This window comes from Amborella trichopoda, chromosome 9, assembly GCF_054954075.1.
Source record: "Amborella trichopoda isolate Santa Cruz 75 chromosome 9, AtrichopodaSantaCruz75HAP2 v2.0, whole genome shotgun sequence".
Lineage (NCBI taxonomy): Eukaryota > Viridiplantae > Streptophyta > Magnoliopsida > Amborellales > Amborellaceae > Amborella > Amborella trichopoda.
Window position 1 is genome coordinate 30,500,161 of NC_142344.1, and position 24,885 is coordinate 30,525,045.

The window sequence follows — 24,885 nt, forward strand, 5'->3', positions numbered from 1 at the left end:
CCAAGACCTATCCTTCTTTCGTAAGGTAGGTACAAAACATTGGTTTAGACTCTTGAATAAGGCCCTTTTGTGATGTTCAGATACCTGGCTATGGAGCTCCTCGTGGTCCTTGGGACTCATTCAATAGTGGACAAGTTGGTAGGACAATTCTTAATATCAAATCAATATGGTGTTGGATCTCCCTGTTGAGGATGACCGATCACTCCTCACGCAAAATGTCCTTTAGCTCTTCTAATAACTCCTCCACATTGTCTGACATTGTTTGTGGCCTCATGTCAGGATATCGTGCATCCCACTCTTGTCAATCTTTTCCATGAAATAATGTAGATTATAGATTCTAGTAGGCAGATGAAGCTCCACTCCCCTACTTAACTAAGCTTTCATCCTTCATCAACTTTTAAAAGTTCTTTTCACCATGATGGATAGTTTTCTGCTCATATTGCCAAGGACAACCTAATAAGATTTGGCATGTGAACCGCGTCTCACCACAAAGTTAGAACTTTGGAGGATGCTCTAGAATCCAAAGGTTTTAAAATTAGTCGGACTAAGACAGAGTATATGGAGCGCAAGTTTAGTAATAATAGGAGTAGAGACGAGAAAGTAGTCAAGATTGATAGCCATGAAGTATAAAAAAGACTGTACTTTCGGTATCTTGGGTCGATAATCTAGGAAATGGTGAGATCGAGGAAGATGCCGCACATAGAATTAGAGCTAGGTGGACAAAGTGGAGACGTACAACTGGAATTTTATGTGATCACCATATACCAATGTGGCTGAAGGGCAAGTTCTATAGGACAACGGTGAGACCAACTTTTCTCTATGGGGCGGAATGTTGGGCGGACATAAAACAATATACTCATAGAATGAGTGCAGCGGAGGTGAGGATGCTGAGATGGATGAGTGGCAAGACACGAAGGGGTAGAATTCGAAATGAATTTATTCAAGAGAATTTAGGTGTGGCATCAATACGCGATAAAATGAGAGAGAGTAGACTTAGGTGGGATGGCCTTGTGTGGTGCCGACCAAGTACAACACTTGTTAGGAGGTGCAAGTTAGTTCAAGTGGAAGGACTGAAAAGGGTAAGGGATAGGCCCAAAAGGATGTGGTTGGAAGTAGTTCGAAAAGATTGGGGACTTATGACGTCACTGAAGATATGACCTTTAATAGAGCAGAATGGAGAACCAGGATTCATGTAGCCGACCCCAATTAATTAAGAAAAAGCTAAAATGATGATGATGACATTGCCAAGGACAACCTAATAAGATTTGGCATGTGAACCGCGTCTCACCAAACTTATTCTTCGAAGGATGTTCTAACTAAGAAAACTGACAATGTATTTTGAAGAGACAATTACCTTATTTCCCTCGATGAACCAAAGAATCCAGTAGGTTGCGGGTGCTTTACAGTCTTGACCTTCAACTTATCCACAACCTCTGTAACCAAATTTTGGCTACTCCTACTATTAATGATTAGGTCACAATGTTTTCCTCCAATTTTAGAGCAGGTTCTAACGACACTGTATGGCGTCAATCATAGTTTTGTTTTGAGGTGATTTGATATGCATCGCACTATTAATGATTAAGTTACAATGTTTTCCTCCAATTTTGCAACGGGTTTTGAAGATACTTTTTGGCGTGAATCATTGTTTGCATTGAGGTGATTTGATATCCATCACTTTATAGAGTCGATGCAGTCCCACCTGATCTTGTATCGCCAACATAAGACCATGCACATGCTAACTAACTCATTGGCCCTAACTCATTGGGCTTCACTCTCAGCTAAGTTACTCTATAATGTAGATTTCTTTGAGTATATATAGGCAGCTGGGTGCCCACCAGGAACAAGGGCGGCTGGACTATTAACTAAGATAGAAGTTATATTATAATTATTATCTATTAATTAATTTTCATAAGATTTGGTTTTGGATATCAAATATTCACAAAATATCGATTTCATCCAAAGTTTATGACTATTCACAAAAGCCCAATTTCATTGTCCAACTAAGAAAAAATTCAATAAATCACAAAAAAAAATTCAATCTTTCAACTACAACCATGTAAATATATCGTAAAATAAAAAAAAAAGGGTCAAAGGAAACACAAATGATTCATAACATAATACATTGTAGCAAAATCAAATCAAAACCCTTATTCAAATATGATAATACTCTAAAAATATCAAAATCAAATCGGTGTCAGTGCAAACCTCATCTATTGGGTTGCCAAAAGCCCTCAAAATCGACTACTAGAAGCTCCTAAAACACCCACGAACTATTTTCCTTTATTTTGGGAAGAAATAAAAAAAGTAAAAAAAATTATCAATCTTTTGATAAATTACAAAAGAGAGTTTTTTGGGGAGTTTCTCTCTCTCTCTAAAAAGCATGATTTTTGTTTTGGAGGTTAAGAATATCCCTCGAAACCGTTTTCCCTCCCTTTTAGGGGGGGGAGGTGACAAATTTTGACCCTCGCCAAGGGTTTTTTCAGCCATTTGACAGACTGTCACTAGGCGGCTGCCTAGACTGTAGCGCTTAGGCGGGTGCCTAAACGCAGGACTCCTTATAGTCTCGCCTAACTGGTGCCTAGGCGTTTTTGAAATTTTTTGGCGGGCGAATTTTTTAACATTGGTCTTGTCCCACTAATGTAAATTTTGTATCTTTTGATACAAAAAATTTGCTCATAGTGTTGAGGCAAAAATTGGGCCTTCAACTAGTCCTTCATCTTGTCCCATTTGCCTTTTGCCTAATTTTTGGTCATGCTAAAAATGCTTCTACCACATAGAGGGTGGACCTCTCAACTTGGCCCCGAGAAGTTTGACTTCTCTCCCCTTCGGGACATCTTTCCAATCGTAATAACTTTCGTAATTGTTGGGAGCGGGAGCGGGAACCTGGGATCGACCTATGGCTGAAGCTTCCTACCTTGGAACCGCTTGGATTGTTGTTCAGGAAGCAGGCTTGAAAGTACTTGATATATGTATTATATACATATACTGGATTGCTAGGGCATTCCCCATAAGCCATGTGCTGTACCGGATCCCGGATACACTAAGAAATGAGCAAGGTTTAGCTATGGCGTTCCGCAATGCCGCTCAGTTGCAGTGAAAAATAGGCAAGGGTTCCAACGACACTCTGGATGTGCACGAGTGTAAAGGAGCTAGTTCAAGAGAAAGGATTCGCCTAACCACATGGAATGTAGGAATGTTTATAGGTAAGAGTATGGAGATAGTGGATACAATGAGATGGAGGAGAGTAAACATAGCTTATCTAGAAGAAACTAAATGGAAAGGGGAAAAAGCTAAATAAATAGATGGGTATGAACTTTGGTATAGAGGAAAAGATAATATAATAGAAATGGCAAGAGAGTAGGTGATAGGCTCCTATTAATTAGACTTGTATTAGGGGAAGAAATAATTAACGTTATTAGTGCTTATGCACCACAATTACGGTTGGAGGATAGAATTAAGAGACAATTTTGGGAGGACATATATGGACTAGTCCATAACATACCAAATGGAAAGGACCCTTTTAAGAGCGGATTTAAATGGTCATGTAGGCAAGGATAATAGAGGATATGAAGGGGTACATGGGAGATATGGGTTTAGTGAAAGAAATAAGATGGGTGAGGCTATTCTAGATTTTGCTATGGTCTACGACTTAGCAATAGCAAACACCTACTTTAAAAAGTGAATGAACATTTAATAATCTATAAAAGTGAATCACCTAAAAGCTAGATAGACTTCTTTCTAGTTAAGAAGGTAGATTGACCACCATGTAAAGACTATAAGGTTATCCCAGGAAAGAGTTTGATTGCGCAACATAGGCTCGTGTTATGTGGAATGAGATGGCTGACTGTATTAAGAAGGTGACAAAAGAAATTTTAGAAGAAATTAGAGGGAAAAACATTTTCGATAAAGAAACTTGATGGTAGAGTGATGAGGTTAAGAAGGCCATTAGCGAAAAGCAATCATGTTATAAAACTTGGTAATGAAATAAAAGGATGAAAATGTCAACAAAAGTTGGAGAGTATATTTTCAAAAATTATTGAATGACAAACACAATGGGAACAATATTGGTAGAAGGAACTGTTGGTATAAATGAAGGTGGAGGTCATAGATGCATTTATATGATTAAGATATTAGAATTGAAAGAGGCTTTGAAGAGGATGAAGATAAGAAAGGCTTTAGGACCGGATGATATTCCGATTGAGGTTTCGAAGTGCATGGGGGTGATTGGCATTGACTGGCTGACTAAGTTGTTCAAAAAGGCGTTGAGAACAAAAAAAATGCTAGATGAATGGTAGAAAGGTACAGTTGTACCTATTTACCATCACAAAGGAGACATACAAAATTGCGGGAACTATCGAGAGATCAAACTTATGAACTACACTATGAAGCTGTAGGAGAGATTGATTGAATAATGATTAAGGCATGAAAACGTGTGTATTAGAAAATCAGTTTGCTTTTACGCCAGGGAGGTAAACAATTGATTTTATTTTCCTACTTAGGCAACTGGTTGAGAAGTTTAAGGTGAAGGGAAAAGACCTCCAAGTGGTCTTTATTGATCAAGAGAAAGCTTATAATAAAGTACCTCGATATTTAATTTGGTGGGTGTTAGAAAGGACAGGAGTCTCAAGACACTACATTAACTTGGTGAGAGATGTACGAGGGAGCTCTAACTAGTGTGTAAACAACTAGTGGAGAGATGAGTGAGTTTTCAGTGACAATGGGTCTACATCAAGGGACATCGTTAAGCGCATACCTATTTGTCTTGTCTAGTTATGGACGACTTAACTAGGCACCTACAAGATGAGGTACTGTGGTGTATGTTGTTTGCAGACGACTTTGTTTTGATTAATGATATCCGAAAGAACGTTAACACAGTTATAATTTTTGAGGGATACTCTAGAAATAAAGGTTTTAAAATTAACCGTTATAAGGTAAAATTAGCCATTATAAGACAAAGTTTATGGAATGCAAGTTAAGTAATAATAGGAGTAGAGACGAGGAAATAGTTAATATTGACATCCAAGAAATACCAAAAATAGTGGGCTTTCGATATCTTGGGTCGGTAATTCAGGATGATAGAGTGATTGATGAAGATGTCACACATAGAATCAGAGTTGGGTGGGCGAAGTGGAGATGTGCAATGAGAGTTTTTCGTGATCGTTGCATACCATTGAAGCTGAAGGGCACGTTCTATAGGATAGCTGGGAGACCAACTTTGCTTTGTGGGGCACAATATCGGGTGATCAGGAAGCATATACCTATAAGATGAGTGTAGCTGAGATAATGATGTTGAGATGGATGAGTGGCAAGACAAAAAGGGAATTCAAATGAATAGATTCAGAAGAACTTAAGTGTGGCACCAATGGACGATAAGATTGGAGAAAGTAAGCTTTGGTGGGCTGGCCGTGTGCAATACAAAACCAGGAGGAGTCGACACGGGAATCTGTCACCCCGTGTTGATTCCAGTAAAAAGCGTTGTATCGCCTGATTCTAGAGAAGAACAAGCGATTCTCTACAGTGAACCGCCCTAGTCAATGTACAGAATCGGTAGATGAAGTCATGACTCGACATTTCTATACAGTATGACGTCATATATCAACGAGTTTTGCTAGAAAATCGTACAAGTCATCGTGTCTCAACAATACATTTGTTTTCCATTTTTTGCAAGGGTAATTGGGATATTTTTTTTTCAAAATAAGAGAACTTTACCATGCTAAGCTGATGTCACCACACAGACAATCACACGGCCCCGTCTCCCATTCATTTGTCACCACGTAATACGCTGGTCCTCAGATCTTTTATAGATGTGAAATCCCCTTGAAGTTTTCGATGTGGGACAATTCCTACTATAGCAGCTTGAGAACAAACCTATTAGCGTGCAAACTGTTAATAGCGATTAAACCATACGCTTATAACCATTAGCTCTTATGAAATTCAGTTTATTATAAAAAAAATATTTATTAAATTAATAAAACAAGTCTTGTAAAAATTATGTTTATTATAAAAAATAATTATTTAATAGAGCGAGCCTTTTATAATAAATTACGTTTATTATAAAAAATATACAAGCAATTCAAAATATGCTTACAAGAGCCATCTTGTTTTTTGAATCACGATTAGTATAATATTATAATTAATAATTATACTAATTACATTAATAACTAAATCTTATATGTTATTTATTAATATATTTTTATTATATTATAAATTATATAATTTAGTATCTTTTGTTATAGTTGTAAATTAGATTTTAAAATTAGATGATATTACAAGAGAAATTTCAAATTTATTCTTATTTGAATAGTAAAATTATTATAAAGCGGTGCCCTGGATCGGGCACCTCAAAAACCCATTCGGATAGGTGAATCGGCGTTTAGGATCGAGAATTGGCCGAATCGGTCGAATTCAGCCTTAAAAAAATGCAAAAAAAATATTAAAAATCATTATAAATGTTGTTTTTTTAGGAATCCAATAAGAAATGGGGGTACTACATTAAGAACTTTCATTTTTTTATAAGGTAAAAAATAATATTATCCTATATAAAGTGAAATTAGTATCAGATAAAGTATTTATTAATTCTCTTTACTTGTCCACAATTATCACAATCTAACTAACAATAATATTATACATTGAAATTGAAATCATTGGTTTATACTTTATAATAATTTTACTATTCAAATAAGAATAAATTTGAAATATGTCTTGTAATATCATCTAATTTTAAAATCTAATTTACAACTATAACAAAATATACTAAATTATATAATTTATAATAAAAATATATTAATAAATAACATATAAGATTTGGTTATCAACGTAATAAGTATAATTATCAATTATAATATTATACTAAACATGATTCAAAAAACAAGATGGCTCTTGTATGTATATTTTGAATAGCTTGTATATTTTTTTATAATAAACGTAATTTATTATATAAGGCTCGCTCTATTAAATAAATATTTTTTGTAATAAACATAATTATTAAAAGACTTGTATTATTAATTTAATAAACATTTTTTATAATAAATTGAATACCATAAGAGCTAATGGTTATAAGCGTATGGTTTAATCGCTATTAACAGTTTGCATGCTAATAGGCTTGTTCTCAAGTTGCTACAGTGGGAATTGTCCCGTATCGAAAACTTCATGGGGATTTCACATCTATAAAAGACCTGAGGACTAGCGTATTACTTGGTGACGAATGAATGAGACATGGGGCCGTGTGATTGTCTGTGTGGTGACTTCAGCTCAGCATGGTAAAGTTCTCTTATTTTGAAAAAGAATATCCCAATTACCCTTGCAAAAAATTGAAAACAAATGTATTGTTAAAACACGGTGACGTGTCCGGTTTTCTCGCGAAACTCGTTGATATATGGCGTTATATTATGTTGAAACACCGAGTCATGACATCATCTAACGATTCTGTACATTGACTAGGGCGGTTCACTGTAGAGAATCGCCCGTTTTTCTTTAAAACCGGGCAATACAACGCTTTTTATTGGAATCAACACGGGATGACCGATTCCCGTGTTGACTCGCCCGAGTCCGTGTTGACTTGGCAATTTTTAAATCACTGGTATAAACCAATAATTTCAATTTCAATGTATAATATTATTGTTAGGTTGTGATAATTGTGGACGAGTAAAGGGAATTAATAAATGTTTGATCTGATACTAATTTCGCTTTATATAGAGCAGAATGGAGGGCCAAGATTTGTGTAGCCAACCCCAAATAGTTTGGAAAAAAGCTTTGATATATATACACACACTATATATGCACACACACAATAGAAGTAGGGCGCACCTCTGAAATTTGTCCCCGTGTCAAAAACCTTATGATGGCTTGAAAATCTATTATTATTCCTAGTTATGAAAATTAACATTTAAAAAATGGTATAGGTCGAGCATGTATAAAAATATTTAAAAATATCAATAAAGAGATAGTCCAGATAACTCGGTGGGATTGAATACCCGGATCGAATCAGAGTTCACGCCGCCCGCCCTGAACAAATAGGAGGCATGCACTACTTTTAGGACATGAAATTCGATTTTTCTTCATATCCATACATCTTCGAGGTCAAGATGATCAATTGGAAGATTTTATCCTTATATAATCTTTTTCTATCCATATATATATAGATGATTTAAAAAATTGAGAAATATATAATCCATTTTTTAGTGTTATTCACACATACACAATGAGAACTTTATAGTCTCAATGTCCCAACAAATTTGAGAAAGTGAGATTGGAGGGCCATGATAAGAACCAAACATAGGAATCACCCAAGTCCCCAACCGGATGAGACAGGGCAATTCGCTATAGTGAGAATTGTCTGGTTTTGAATAATCCTAAGAATTCCCCTCTTCTTGGACCATCCAGAACCGGGTAGCCCTTTAGGTCCAAACCAATTCCGGCGATTCCAAGTCGGCTCGCTAGTATTCAACCACTTAGACAGACTACGATTATGAAAATGGAAAACAAAAATTGTTTGCAGGTGGTTGTTAGCTGGAAAATTGACAAAAAATAGAAATAACACAAAATCAAAGACGTTGATTTCAAAATTCAATGACTTTTGAAACTTTGCCAAGGATCGATATCCCATGAAACCATGATCACACCTTATTTTCAGTGGTGTCGCGATCCCCTTTGAAAGTAATCAAGAAGATGTTGATTTCAAAATTCAGTAACTTTTGAAACTTCTGCAAGGATCGATATCCCATCAAACCATGATCACACCTTATTTTTAGTGGTGTCATGATCCCCTTCCAAAGTAATCAAGATCACTTTAGTTCGGGGTCGATATCCTTATAAAATAGGGATCGATCTCCCTTGCTGGGAGGAGCGCTCTTTGCTCAGGTTCTGGCTCTAGGATCAACCAAGCGAGATTCTGAAGGGGGCCATCACCCCAACCAACTTCCTACGTCTTCCTACGTCTATGGTCAACCAATCTAGAAACTCTTCAGCTTCCATTTCGCATTCAAGCTTTGCAATTTAACCACGGACACCATACTCTTTGTTATTTTGTAGAGCACATTTGATGCGATCTTCCCATCATTGTGCCCTTTCATGCTTGTTATGCTTATAACTATCCGTATCTGCCCTTCTTTCATCACTAGGGCTATCATCTTCTCTTTCGGCAAAAGGATCCAAATCATTCATTGCTCTTAACACGATTAGAGCTGCAATCACTTCCATTTTCACGATTAGTGGCCTTCACACATGTAACCAATTGGTAAGGTGCTGAATCTCTTCTTGCAACCCTTGAAACATCTCAAGAGTCACCGTATACCTGCCCATCTGGCCTCAATTTCCACGTGCACCTCTTACAGGCATCAACAAAAGAAATAAGTACCCAAAGAAGGAAAGTGAACAACTATAAGGAACAAACTTGCTATGATACCACTTGATGCATATCAAAGGCAAGAGTAGTACAAACTAGAAAATATGTAAGAACTAGCAGTATGAGTATTGAGCAATTTCTTGAAATAAATAAAATCCTTTAATTTTCAACTTAAAATCCCACAATTACCTTCAAATACTCTCTAAGAAAAGGAGATCAGCAGCTGGATTGAAGGTAAAAATCCTTTCGTGCTGCTCTCTATGGCAAAGTGATGTGATATGGAGCTTCAAGCTTCAACGTCCTCACTTCCAATCTCTCAAACCCTAGCTATAGGGGAGCCTTTCTCTCAAAGTAATCTTCCAAAAAGTGAAATCAGTGGCTAGAATTCCATAATATCAATTCAAATTTTTTTCCTTTTATATATTAATGGCTGGAAATCTACATACAATTGCCACCAAAACAATACCAAAATAAACCTATTGCAGTCTAGGATCTGTTAAAATCTTACTGCCAAGTAAACTTTGTTCAAATCTGAATTCAAACTTACAACTTAGGAAATAAAATAAGGCTAGGACAGCAAATTAAAATGAGTAGACTGGGAAGACTTTGCATGTTTTTGCCTAGGGTTACCCCCTTAAGACTTGGCACACCCCACACCTGCTCACCTATTGATGAGGCTCTTGGCCTATAAAAAACGTCTCTAGGTATCTTTTTGACATCAACAAGGGATGACCTTTATAAACCCTCAACGATAGTGTGCCTAAGGGAAAGGGTTTTGGACATGACCCAAGCCATGGACCGCCTAACCCTGGTTCAGTCTACCATCATACTCTCCTATTGAAGTGCATAATTTACTATCATTTATTATAATTACATGCTCTTGCGGCCATTAAAGGCCACAAACCCCAACATAAAGTCTGCCTTGCCTCGCTTGAAACTAGTATTTAAAACAATCAAAATAATATCCTAAAAGTTCCTATGAAATTCTAGCCATCCATTTAGTCTAATCACAACCGTTAAATCCCAACTCAAGTTAAAGCATTGCTAAATACCAAATATAGCATTTCACATAAAATTAAATCTCCAAAAATCCAAAACAATATCAAATGTAATGTAACCTTCAGATAAAACTAAATCCTTAGAAGTCCAAAACTTCCCCAATTCCTATAAACACTAAAGCACCTCAAAAGAGAAGTAAAGAATAGAAAAGTTGGGTGCCCTATCAGATTTTCAAGCCAAATTTTTGTTACTCTCTCTCTCTTCTTTTTCTTTTTCATCTAGAGTCTCAACCATTACATGTGAATCGTTAATGTTGGTTTTTCTTCATGTTGATTTTTCTAGATATGTTTATGCATGTTATTTTAATTTACATTCTTCCATAATTTGTGAGGCAGAAGAATATAAAAGAATGTCTTTGTGGCCTAGACATGTACAAAATTGGTTCAGTGCTCATATGATTGTCGGTGGGCATGTGGACTTGACCTATCAGATATTAATAACCAAGTTAGAGGGATCAGTTCTTTCTTCAATGATCTTGATAGACCGCTCACTTCTTTAACAGCTTACCCTGGCTTGTTGATAGTATAAATCCTTCAGACTGCTTCAAATCCAGCCTTTTTATTTTTCTAATGCATAATTTCATTTTTAATGATCACATTGAAAACATTGATTTCATCAATGGAGGTCATTTCTGATATTATTGTCTCCTACAAGCATCCACACGAGAACAATTTGTTTTTGTTTGCTAGCATATTTTATGACGAGGTCAACAGTTATTTGTTTGATAGGCTTTCTCATTAATGTCACTTTCATTTGAGGCTGGGGTTGGTAATTTTCTTTTTTGAGAAGGTTGGGGAAGAGGGGGGATTGGAGGGTTGATATTAATCTAGAAGGATGAGTTGTTCATTTGTTCAGCGGTGTTCTTATTAAGAATATTTGTTGAATATGGGATTTGTGTGGCCCTTGGGTTGAAGCCTCTTCATGACCTTGGACTTAAAGACTTCTGTTTGTTTTCTTGTGCATCATGGGGGATTCATGGAATGTCATTCATTGTCTCCAGAAAGCTTGTGCAACTCCTCGAAAGCAAGAATGTTGGTTTTTTAGTTTTACACTTGATTTCAATATATTGCATAGACAATAAACATATCTCGTGTGAAAAAAATGGGTAGATAAATTTGATGGTAGATTTCCTGGCTTAGTTAGGCTGTTCAGCTATGATTTCCTTCAATCATGTATGAATTGGCTATCAAGTTCACAACATGATGCCATCACTTATGAGTAGGACTCTTGATGGGCTACGGCCGATCAGGCTTGATCTCTGGCCTGGACCCAAAAGATAAATTTCAGTTCCGACCGAGTCCGAAATCTTGAACACAAGCCCCTAACCCAAAAATTAGGGCTGGGCCTTTTATAAATGCAGGAAAAATTTTATTTCAGAAGCTAATGACAAACATTTGTGCCGGGCTTGAACAGGTTCAAACACAGCCTGAAAAATGTACAGGGCTGAACTGAGCCCAGACATAAAGCCTGGCCCCAGCCCGAAAGCCCAGGGGCGGGCCTGGCCCTGGCCCCGGCCCCAGCCTCGGCCTCGGCCCCGGCCCCGGCCTCGGCCCCGGCCCCGGCCCCGGCCTCAGCCTCGGCCCCGGCCCAGGCCCCGGCCCCGGCCTCAGCCTCGGCCCCGGCCCCGGCCCCGGCCTCGTTAACACTCTCACTTACGAGGTTGGACAATGGTTAACACTCTCACTTACGAGGTTGGACAATGGTTAGGTAACTATTTGACGATAACAAAAGGGTGGGAGGTTGGGGAAGGATGAGGGGGAGTGGAGTGCAGAAAAGTTTTTGCTTGAGTTTTAAGTGATTATCAAAGGGTGCATTCTTATTCACCATTACACTAGTTACCTTCCTCTAAATTCGGTGGCCTTATTAGCATTATTTTCCAGTTATACACATACTATATCATTTTCTTGTGTGGGATACCCAAGTGAATAAAAACCATTGATCTACAACAACAAATCACAGCACTTCATATTCTATATACTGGCTTCTAATTTGTCTTGTGTGTGTCGCAAAAAGATGATCAGGCGAATTCACAACTCTTTGTTTTTGCTATGTACTTGGTACGGTTTATTGAATCCTGAAATATGGACTCATAATATGTCTCAAATATTAAGAAAACCCCTTGAAGTTTGTCAAATTTATTAACCCTTGCACCTAAGCCAACACTCAAGTCTAAAAAGGATCAGCTCTCTCTCTCTCTCGGTCTCTCTTCCCTCTGTCTTATTGCTGAGCTTAGAAACCCCAAAACATAGGAAATAAAAGTTGGCTTGAGAGATTGGAAAGAGACTGAAGAAAATCTAAGGGGGAGTGACACCTAATCCAACACTCCAGTCTCAAAAGGATGAGCAGCCCTCCACTCTTCCCCTTCTTCTTGTTTCTCCTCAGTTTGTCTTATTGCTGAGCTTAGCAACCCCAAAACAATACGAACTTGAAAATTAGAAAGAGATTATACAAGAACTTTTTAGGAGGGAAGGGCTCCAAAATAGGAGAATGGAGAAAGGATGATGTGCTATGTTTGTATGAATACACAAGCTTCCTAGTTCTTACCATCAGGCTATATTTATTGTATGATTTTTTTGGTAGTTAATAATTTGGATTTTCTGTTGAAATAATTTTGTATCTTTCTAGTTTTGTGTTACTTGTTTGGTATCCCAATTCAGAAAATCCACTTCTTAGTTTTTCTTTTGTGAGTCTTGATTTTCTTTAATTGCTGACGACATTGATATTCTTATTTGAAACTGGACTGCACTTCTAAGTTTTAATTTTTTGAGTTTGTTGACCCTCTATTTTTCGATGAATTTGAAGGATTTTTTTTTTTTGATAAGAGCATCATAATTCCTTTGGTTTTATGCTCTCTTTGTCGATTGCAAATGAAATATAAATTATTTTTTCATTTTTTCTATAATTTTCTTCAACAATATCTTGTTTTCTTTCCACTTTTTACAGACATCTCTTGAGCTTGATCTCTTGGCTGTGCTTGTGTATGGTGCAGGCTATTGAGTAGTTTTTGCTATTTAGTTTATTATATTTTAAATCTTGTCCCTTTGCAGCTGGCCATGAAAAATAACAAGTCCAAAATAAATTAAACGGAAATTTATCAAATCACCCGTGAGAGATGTTGAATTTGGACACTTTATCCATATCTCTTGATTTAATTTTAAAATACCCTTAAAGAAAAAGTGATCTTGAGTTGGAATAATTGCAAATTGGTAGAATGTTAAATAATTCATCTCTCACGGGTATTTTGATAAATTTCCTTAAATTTAAAAACTGAACTGCCAATTGAACTGTTTATCTCTTTGATTGTTGAACTGTGCTATAACTGCTTCTGTAATGTCCCATGACGATTCCAATGCAGCTTTTCTGAGCCGCTGAGATACTTGTCTGATCACAGAACAGTTCGTATTAGTCGAGCAATTTCTGATACACCTGCTGCCTCATTGGGAGTTCAAGCAGGAGACAGGTCATATAGATGGCATGATGCAGAATTTGATAAAGTTGCTAATGTCTATCGAAGATTGCTTTCTCGATTCATTGGAGAAATTGTTGAGGGAATGGTGGGTTATGTACCTCTTCTAACTATCATGGCTAAGCTGCTCTCTGATAATGGGTTCCAAGAGTTTGGTGATTTCAAAGTTACCATAATGGGGATGCTGGCTACGTATGGCTATGAACGGAGAATCTTGGTATTTCTTTTTGACTAATTTCTCATTAATGTTTAATAATTTGTGGAGTTTGATAGCAGTATTTCCCATTTGGTCCTTACGATAACAGTTGTAGTGTCTGGAGCTATCATTCTTTGCTTTAAATTGACAAATTCTTAGGCTCTTCCATTTGAGGCCAAAATTTTATGTGAGCAAGATAACTTACAAGATTTTTACTCATGAGATTTTCCTCCATATATATTTGCTCTGCTATTGGGGATGCCCTAAGGACGCAATTTTGATGAGGTTAGTTTTTGTGTTTTCCTTGAATAAAATGAGGTAAAAATGGAAAAGGGGAAGTGGAAGTCAATCTTTAAAGGTAGTCCATTTCTTCCTTGAAAAAGTATTCTCATTTTAGACCATTAGTTTTCAAAAACAGAAAAAAAAAAAAAAAAAGAAAAGAAAAAGTATCCTTGTTTATCTTGATGGTTGATGCCCCCAATCATTCTAAATTGCATGAAATATATGAAATCAATTATGCATCTGTAGTTTCTTTTTTTTTTGAGGGACATTAACTTATGAAGCATATGTAGTTTCATATTTAAAAATCTGCAAAGTCTTTTCTTCCATTTAGTTGATGCACCTGAAATTAGGTGTAATGACTTTGGCAGCTAAAACTTTTAAACTTCAAATTTCTTAGCTAAGCATTTCTGTAATACCAAGGCTTCCTGACCTGATTTGAATTGCCGCGGTCCTTGAATTTATATAGATAAGTTGTGACCTTGACAGGTTTGGTGCCTTCTTGTTCCACCTTCTAGATTCATGGTTTTTTCCTTGAGTGGTGCAAAACTTATGCTCTGCTCTTTAATCAGGATGCTGCCAAAGCTTTGATCGAGGATGATACATTTTATAGTATGAGCTTGCTCAAGAAGGGAGCTTCTCATGCTTATACCCCTCTGAGTACAAACTGCTGTATCTGTAATTGCTCCCTGACCAAGGATTCAGCAGTCATGGCCATCCGTGTCTTCCATTGTGGTCATGTGGCACATGTCCATTGTGATATTCAAGAAACTAACACATTAAGTAAAGATTCTTCAGTTGGGTGTCCTGTTTGTATGCCAAATGTAAAGCCTTCATCTGTGAGAGGCAAGGGCACCCTTATGGAGAATGGATTTGTGAGTACGTCTTATGCTGAGCCCCAACATTCACAAGGGATGATTCTTCAACCTCTGCATGAATCTGATGTCATTGAGAAGCCCTACGGACTTCAGCATATGTCTCGGGTAAATGATATGGCCTCGTGTTCTCTTTTCTTCTTGCCCTATCCTTCATTTACCATGGGCTCTGTGCGAGCGCATGTGCATGGATGTGTTCACGCACTCGCATGAGCATGCCTGTGTTCACACGCACGTGTGTTTGTGTTTTGTGTTCGTACGTGCCTTCTGGTTGCATCTCATTACTTGTACATACTCCATTTTATCCATTGAATAGTGATTGGACATTTTTCTCCCTCCGTTCTCTTTATTTGTGCAGTTTGAGATCTTGGGGAATCTTCAGAATACCCTGAAATCTCTGAAAATTGACCCACTGCCTCAATTAAGGCTCTCACCCCCAGCAATTTACCATGACAAGGTGAAAAAAAATACAGGAAATTCAAAAGGTGGAAGCACTAGCAGCTCACGGAAAGGCGAGAAATCAAATAAAAACCAGCGAGCTGGAGAGCTGACAATTAGGGGAACTTCATCGTTTCAGTTTCCTTTAAAATCCAATATCTTCAGTAAGTATCCTGTGTTTATTTTCTTTGATTTTCTCCATACTAGGAAACTGCAATTTAATGTTTGTATCTTTACCATGTGCATAAACACATTTTGCAGGTAGTGAGAAGAGAAAGAAAAGGACAGTAACATAGTTCGTACTTCTCAAAATATTTAATTTTGTTTTAGAAGTGGAGAATACAGATACAAAAGGGAAAATCAAGGCAGACATTATAAGGTGTTTAAAATGTTTACGTTGATACACGTGCATTCGGAAGGGGTTGCGGGTCTTGGCATGCTCTTCTTCTAGTTGATTTTGTCTTCCATGTGTATCCCATTAAATTTATTTTTGGAGAGACAAAAATCTTACACTGAAGATTCTCCCTATTGTAGGTCTTGATTGGAAAGGCACTATATTTTGATTCTGAAGTTTCCTGAATATGAGAACCTGCATCAGAATTCAGAATGAGGAACCATGCTGGGCTTACTTGCAGGTTCTTTATCTTAGTCTTTCATTGGATTAGCAATTTCATTGATACCCAATGCTCTTATTCGTGTAATATCTATTTAATCATGAATGTTATAGCAATACATCCTCATGTAAAGTATTGTTCACCACTAGTTTTGGTAGGAAACAATTGTATAGATTGAGAATCGCTGGAAGAGCATCAAATTTCTTTCTTCTGGGTCAATGTTAGTCATTCTTCACTTCGAATAGAGATCAGCCCCCCTTATAATGTAAGCTTCAAGCATTGATGAAAAATCTTCTTTCTTGCTTTTTCCTTGTTTTATGACATAAACGAATGCAATCTTAGAGGTTTTCCATATACCTGATTTGATATATTGAATTTTAGTATTTTCCAGGAAACTCCATGTGATTTTCTTTGGAAATATTGTCCTTGATAACAAGAGATCCAAATCTTAATGGGAAAAAAAAATTAAACAAAAAATATAAGGTAGAGAGTTACATAGAAATAGATAAAAATATAAGCTAGATATTTACATAGAAATAGATTTTATGGAATCAGATAAGAAATTTACAAGTTGAAACGAATCTTAAATTATTTCTGAAAAAAATTAACGTCGAGGAAAAGCAGCTTGCCCGTAGGCCTTTGGCCTAGTGGTAGACTAGCCCCGGTTTCTAAGCCGGTGGCGAATGGTTCTTTTTTATGGGGGTAAGTTAGTGGGGGAGAAGTCCCCTTACACGTTTTTTATTAATATTTTAAAATAAAGATTACAGACTAATTTTTTACAGCCCTAGAATAGGGCACCAATGACAAAGCAAAGGGAAATACAGTCCGGTGGACGAGTATGCCAAACAATGGCTTGTAAATGAGATGTGGCTCTTTTTGCAAGAATATCACCAACCATGTTGGCCTCATGAAAAATGTTGGTGATGAACCACCCATGATTTGAGAACCGTTGTCGATAGTTTGTTGCAATTGTATATAACTTCCACGAACACTGATAATGTTCATTAATAACATTAACGAGCAATGTTGGGTCGCTTTTAATCTGAAGAGAAACATTTTAACTGAATGCTCCCGAACATGATAAATGATTTATCGAAGCAATTATTCCCTCCTGATTATTTTGAATCGGAAGACTCTTTGATTATGCTCTACCCATAAAAATCAAATAGTTGTGAAAAATAAATAAGTCAAAATATTAAAGAATCCATTATATTTGAATATGGAAGATAACCAATTCTTAACATAACGGGAATAGAAGAGCCAAAAATAAATTGCTTACCGCTTCGCCATACAAGAGACTTTCATATAGCCTACGAAAAATCACAAAGGAACAACATATGATAAGGATTGTCATTACTATTTTCATAAAAAGGACAGACAGAAGGAGCCATTGCTATCCCACGCTTCCACAAGAGAGATATAGTGGGTAACCCGTCGTGAAGAGCCAACCAAGAAAACTATTTTGTTCGGGGGTGACATTTTGATGATCACAAGATTATGAAGATTGGTTGAGAGGTGCCCTAGTCCCGAATGAACTCCCAAGCCTCTTTAATTGAGAATAAACCACTTGTCGAATGGTTTGACCGGTGAAGTTTGACCCTAGAAAAAAAAACTCATGCTTTATTTTTTGTGTTTCAAGATCTTCCTTCTATCCTACTTCTATTATTAATTCCATCCTTCTATCCTACTTCTATTATTAAGTCCATATAAAGCGAATTTTCCCTTACTCCAATTTTGTTTCTAATTATGTGAAGGGTGCAGTTGGCATATAGATGCATCTATAGTTGTAGAGGTAAAGTGTACTTTTTCAAATTTTATCTTGGCATATAATTTTGACGTAAAATGTTTTTAGAATTATCTCAAAATCTATTTTTATATCTAATTATAAAATTTAAAAGTTAAAAAATAGTTAAAATCAAGTAGATCTATAAACATATGAAAATCTTGAAAATGGACGGTGTAGATAATATGTTGTAAAATGCACTATTTTTGAGACTTAAAGTCTTTTTATTTTTCTTAGTCATACATCTTGATGTCGAGATGATCAATCAAAGGGCTTTTCAACATTAAAACTACCTTTTCGGCTGGATTTTTGAGGTCCATCCGTAGTTCTAAAAATGCGTTACAAAATACATTATATCCAAAAATCTGAAATCCATTTTTTTCTCTTATCCATGTATCTTGATGTTGAGATGATCATTTTGAGGAAATTTGAGCATCAAAATAACTTTAACTAGTGAAATTTTTGATGTAGGCTACAATTTGATTGTTTCAATCCTCTGCTCTATATAAATTTTTCTCTAATAATAATATATGCTAAAATAATTTTTAGAAAATTTAAAACCTTTTGTCTTTAGAAATCTAATCTCTTTCTAGTCATTCTATTTCCCTAAAAACAAATATCTATTTCTCTCTCTAAAAACCAATTTATTTATCTCTCTAAAAACTCAATCTCTGTTTTTATATTCTCTTTCTAGAAACTCAATCTCTCTATAAAAATGCATTTCCTCTCTTCTAAGAAAGGAAGAAGTTTATATAAGGATGCAATCTTATAATGTAGAACCACGGTTACACCTAAAAAATCAATTGAAAAATATAGTTTTAATGTTGAAAAACCCTTTGATCATCTCGACATCAAGATGCATGACCATGAAAAATAAAAAGATTTTAAGTCTCATAAATAGTGCATTTTACAACATATAATTTACACAGTCCATTTTCAGGATTTTTATATGTTTATAGATCTACTTGATTTTAATCATTTTTTAAATTTAAAATTTTATAATTAAATATAAAAATAGATTTTGAGATAATCCTAAGAATATTTCACCTCAAAATTATATAATATGATAAAATTTGAAGGTGCACCTTACCTCTACAGCTACCTATGCATCCCAACTTCACTCTTTAAAAAATCCAATCTCTCTCTCTAAAAACCCATTATATTTTTTCTCTCTAATAAGAATCGATTATCTGTTTAAAAATCTAATCTCTCTCCCAAAAAAACCCATTCTCAATCAAACTCTCTCAAAAAACTCCCAAACTCTCTCTAAAGAATATTTTAACCCAAAAATACCCGATTAATTCCAAGCGTCTCTCTCATTTACCACCCAAATAAAAAAAAAGCGTTCTCGCTCTCTCTCTAGCTTTTCTTTTATCAAAATAAAGTAATTTCTCTCTCTAAACCTTCTCTCTTCTTAAACCTAACTCTCTCGCCACTGTGCTCTCTGGCGTTTCTGCTCTTACAAGGTCTACATGTTCAAGGCTTCATCAATGACATTATCGAGAAGCTTGCTCAAGAAGCCTTGAAACATGCTCGCTACAACAAGAAGCCCACCATAACTTCGAGGGAGATCCAGACCTTTGCTCATTTGGTTCTTCCCGGTGAGCTTGTCAAGCATACATTTTCAGAGGGCACCAAGGCTGTCACCAAGTTCACCAGCTCCAGAGTGTATGGCTTGAATTTGAATTTTAGGGTTTATCTCTCTCTAGATTTATTTTTGGGTTCGTGATGCGATGTTTCCAGGGTTTGTTTAGTTTCTCACTGATCTATCCATGAAGATCAAGGCTTTTCATTCTTCCCACCGAAAGGAACAACCATTGTGCCTGAACACAGGCATCCATTTTTTTTATTTTGAGAGAAAAAGACAAGAGATAGAGAGGGAGACATACTACAACTATAATATTTTGAGAGATTTAGAGAGAGGATGACCAATTATATTTAGAGAGAGACAACCCCAATGGCCGGGAGTAGCACAAGTAGATCAAGGTTTTTTTTTTTCAGTAGGGGACTACCGGGCCTAACCGGGGCCGGCGGGCTTTGGTGCAATTTTTGGGTCTTCCAGGTCGGGCCTTTTCATCTCTTATTTATGGGTTGGGCCTATGTGGTCCGGCCCGAAATATTTTGGGCGTTCCGGGCCTTGGACCGGGTCCAGCTAGCAGCTTTAATCATTAACCTCTTTATTCTTGCATCTAGCCCGCCGAGCAAAAAATTAGTTTGTTTAGGATAAAAATACCTCAAATGTTTAACCCCACATTCATTCTTATACCTTCACTTTTTAATTTCAATCTAAAAAAGATTGGTTCTATTTCTAAAAATTTTGAGATAGTTTATCTCACTAAAATTTGAAATTTGAGATAATTTTTGTCTAAATTTTTTGTAGTTGTCCTCTTTTTTAATTTCAATTTTCAACTTTTTAGAGATAAAAAATATGGGGATATTTTCATTCGAAAAGAACTACTTTTTCAATTTGGGGGGAGGGGGAGATGCAAAAATGAATACTGATGGAGTTAGTGGTTGTTGGGTTTATGTTGTTTTTAAAGGCCTTATGAGTGCTTGTAAATATGAAATGATATAATGGAACTTGAACTCAATAGAAGTGTGGTTCCTTGTGGACCGTATTTAAATAAACGATGTTTGCTGATATCAGACTGTGATTAACGATCTAGACCAGTTGGTTGAAAAAAACCTATGTTATCTGAGCATAAAGAACAAACCGAAAAAGGTTTTAATGGGTTAGCCCTTAATGAGGTCGGAGAATATGCTTGGATAAGTGAGTCGATAAACTGTGTGACTATTGTGTGTGATGGTGGCCTATGGAGACGGGAGCCAAAGTTTCATTTGTGTGCCATTATACGGCATGCATATCGATAGATCGTTCGAAAAAGCCAGAAATCTACCTTTCGGGTGAAGCATATGCATTTGCGAGAGATTCTCTTATGCACCATAGGAGCTGCGGTCGCATTAGGTCTAGGTGATCTTAACTCGTCTCTAGAGGAGGACCTAAAATCTATAGAGTGGGATTGCGACCCCTTGGCTCATCGACCGGACTTTGGTGACCCGTTAATGAGCCGCTGCTTGGACTGTGGGTCACGAGAAACACTAGGTTGGTCTGATAAAGTAAGTGTGGTTTGTAGTCCATAGTTGAAGGTGGAGTGCCCCATGATTGTTGATTTCTAAACCATATGGATCATTTTCCCATCAAATTAATTTAATTGTGTTCGTTTTATGATGAAAATTAGTTTAAGATTATTATTTGAATTTTTATGAACTTCTGGATATTTTATTTATAATTTTTAGATTTATACAATTAAAGATATTGATTTTACAGTGGTTTAAATATTCAAATAATATTCTAAAATCTTTTTATTAATTTTAACTAGGAAAATTATCGCTAATATACCCATATTGTCAAGAAATTGGAAAAAAACCTCCATCTTCCCAAAACCTCACCGACACCCTTTTGCCCATTTTTGCTAAATTTCGGACAAAAATGCCATTTACCGTAGTCGTTGTACCGTAAAAACAATTATGATATTTTTAATACCGTAATCTAGATTGGTCAGTCGATATAATTAAGAAAAAAAACCATTACAGTACTCTTAGTACCGTAATGGTTTTAAATAACATTACGGTACTAAGAGTACTGTAATGCTCCAAGATAAAAAAAATAAAAAAAAACCATTATGGTACTTTTAGTACCGTAATTTTTTAAAATAACATTACGGTATTAAGAGTACCGTAATGCTCTAAGATAAGAAAAAAAAAAAAAAACCATTACGGTAGTTTTAGTACCGTAACCGTAATGGTTTTAAATAACATTACGGTACTAAGAGTACCGTAATGAGCATTACGGTACTCTTAGTACTATAATGAACATTACGGTACTCTTACACCGTAATGTTTTTAAATAACATTGTGGTCATAAAAGGACCTTAATTGTTTTTACGACCGTAAAGGGCATTTTTGTCTGAATTTTGTGAAAATGGGGTAAAAGAGTGTGGGTGAAGTTTTGGGAAGTTAGGGTTTTTTTTCCAATTTCTTGAAAATATGGGTATATTAGCGATAATTTTCATTTTAAATATATAAAAATATCATGGGGCCCCATTATGCACATGGGTTCCCCATACTTCTAGAAGGTGGATTTATGAGTGCCTCCCTTGGGTGGCACGCCCCACTCTTAGTCTCTTTCTTATTTTTGGTGATATGGTATGTGGCCATATGGTTGGAAGATATTGATTAACTATTGACTTGATATATCTTTGAAAGTTTTTGTGGAATGATTGAGTAGACTTATGTTATTTTGAGTAGACTTGTGTTATTTTATGGTATGCACAATATTTTGATTAGATTTAATTTATTTAATTTCTATTGATGGGAAAATGGTTTAGGAAATGAGGATAATGATTCATGTACCTTCCATAATGTTGATGCCCCATCTATGGAATGGATGACTCACATCTCTAACCCCACAAGTCACCCAAGATCAATGGTTCATATTCAATCTCACAAGAAGATGCAAGCAAGAAAAACCCTTAGAAACCCTAATATTATTCAAAGCCTATAAAAATGGATTGTCTTTACTCAAAAATCTCTATACCTTATCTCTTGTACCTAATTCCCATCTTTCTCTCTCATATCTTACAAAGGGGCACGCCCCACTTAGAATTTCTCTCTCTTAAAAAAAGCTTATCTCTTTTATGAAAGCCAAAAGGGGCACGCACCACACTCTTATCTTTGATCTCTCTCTCCCACATTATGAAAGAACCTAATGGTTTAAGTTATGGAGTTTTTTTCTCTCTTATCTCTCAACTATGGATTTATGAATAGGGGATTTAGGGTTTAACAAAAAGATAATCTATCTCTCTCAAAGTAGGTTGCTAAGAGAATTCACCTAGGGTTTGAGTTTGTAATCAAAGATGTTCATGTTCTATTGATGTGGTTTGGCCTAAACTTGTTTTCCCAGTTGAGATTGAAGGTTGATCATTGATCCCGTACCATCGGATGGTGATGACTCGGTGTGGCATGTAATAAGTCCAGTTGAAATAATCTCCAGAATTATTCTTTTTCTTTTTTGCAATCTTATCTTTTATTATCAAGTATAGTGCATAGTTGTTTCAATGACATCAAGTTGTTAAGATCTTGGCTTTATTGTCATGTTGATTTTATTTTGAAATTTATCTTATTGTAATAAAGACGAACCTGTAAATTATCTTTTGGCAAAAGAAAAAGGTGAAGAAAAAAACAAAAACAAAAATATATTCTCCAATAAAAAATCACATAGGTCTTTCTTTAAGTGGTGTGATATGAAAAGTATTGAGGGTGGTACGTCTAGTGAATGTAGTTGTAAGATGTATATATCACTATAGTCTCATCCCAAATATTTAAAATTTAAAGTACTTACTATTCCTCATCCTATATGAAACATTAGAATTCCCGATTGCATGTGACCATCACTACTTATTACTGAGAAAATAGTTAAGAAAAGGAGGATGTGACCCAATCTCTCTCTCCCCTAGAGTTATTGAGGATATATATGATAGCATATTTTAATGGAAACACTCCTTGATATTTCCATTTTAACCACAGAAATTCTACGCTTACAAATGTCATCATAATAATGGATGATGATGGTGTCGATCAACAATTTCCTACATTTACATTGCAAATGAAGTTTGGATTGATGGTTCTCAAGTACACTTAAGGAAAATTTACGATGCAAATTAAGTTTGGATTGATTGCTCCAAAGTCATTTTTAGGAAAAGGTAACGATTTGGTGCCCAAGGGTGCAGTTAGCGTATGGATTATCTCAAAATTTATTTTTATATCTAATTATAAAATTTTAAATTTTAAAATGGTTAAAATCAAGTAGATCTATAAACATATGAAAATCTTGAAAATGGACGGTGTAGATAATATGTTGTAAAATGCACTATTTTTCAAACTTTAAATCTTTTTATTTTTCATGGTCATATATCTCGATGTCCAGATGATCAATCAAAGGATTTTTCAACATTAAAACTATTTTTTCGATGGATTTTTGAGGTGCATCCGTAGTTTTACATTATAAAGTTGCATCCTTATATAAACTTTTTTCCCCAATAAATATCTCCAAATCAATTTCTCTTTGATTACTTGAAAAAAAATACATGTGACCCTATAAATTATTTTCTTAGTGGTTAAAGTTTTAAATATTTTTTTCCTTAACACTATTATTATTCTATTTTCAGATTCTTATAAATAAAACAACGAAATTCGTCCTCTGAATCACACACCCTTTTTATGTTATTATTTTATTAATTATTATCTCCCTTCCACCTATTATAATCGTCTCCCTTAACCGTTCGACTTTTAACACCTACAAATGACAATTGACTCGTGATGCACCACATGGCCAAAACATCTTGTGTTATTCGTCTCCGATGAAGAACTTATTGTATACCCAAACAAATTAATTATTCATTTTAGGCCTAATACTAAAAGCCTAAATTTCGAGGTTGTTTTGATGCCTAAATATCGATTATCTTCACATCAAGATGCATGGACATGAAAAAAAAATGGATTTTAAATTTTAAAAATAGTGTATTTTATAACGCATTTTTTAACTGTCAATTTTCACTATTTTTTATACCTTAAACTTTGTAAATCAAGATGAAAATATATTTTAAGGTGCTATCACAAAGATTTCCAGTATTGAAACCACATTTTTCAACACTATTTAAATGTAGGCTTGTAGACACCCCATTTTAAATCTAGCAAATTCTATGGTTTTCTAAACCCTTAGGACCACATTATCCTAGTAGACCCAATTTAATTACTTCAAAACTACCCAAAT

The 24,885-nt window shown here is 35.6% G+C and overlaps 1 protein-coding gene across 15 annotated transcripts in view; it reads left to right on the forward strand.

Annotated features, from left to right (window-relative positions):
- The window catches only part of SETH5 (transducin family protein / WD-40 repeat family protein), a 54,060-nt gene extending 37,500 nt beyond the window's left edge, over positions 1-16,560 (forward strand). For 2 of the 15 annotated variants that reach the window (XR_002280003.2, XR_016041481.1), the window contains exons 16-20: positions 13,758-14,085; positions 14,916-15,326; positions 15,577-15,820; positions 15,918-16,035; positions 16,191-16,560. Coding sequence is in view for 2 of the 15 variants with exons in the window: in XM_011622980.3 (XP_011621282.2) it covers positions 13,758-14,085; positions 14,916-15,326; positions 15,577-15,820; positions 15,918-15,952 (1,018 nt within the window). In the remaining 13 variants the exon portion in view is untranslated. Of the gene's footprint in view, positions 1-13,757; positions 14,086-14,832; positions 15,327-15,576; positions 15,821-15,917 lie in introns of all 15 variants that reach the window. The other 13 variants (XR_016041475.1, XR_016041484.1, XR_016041477.1 and 10 more) reach the window with 8 other exon arrangements.
- Positions 16,561-24,885: the final 8,325 nt, after the last annotated feature.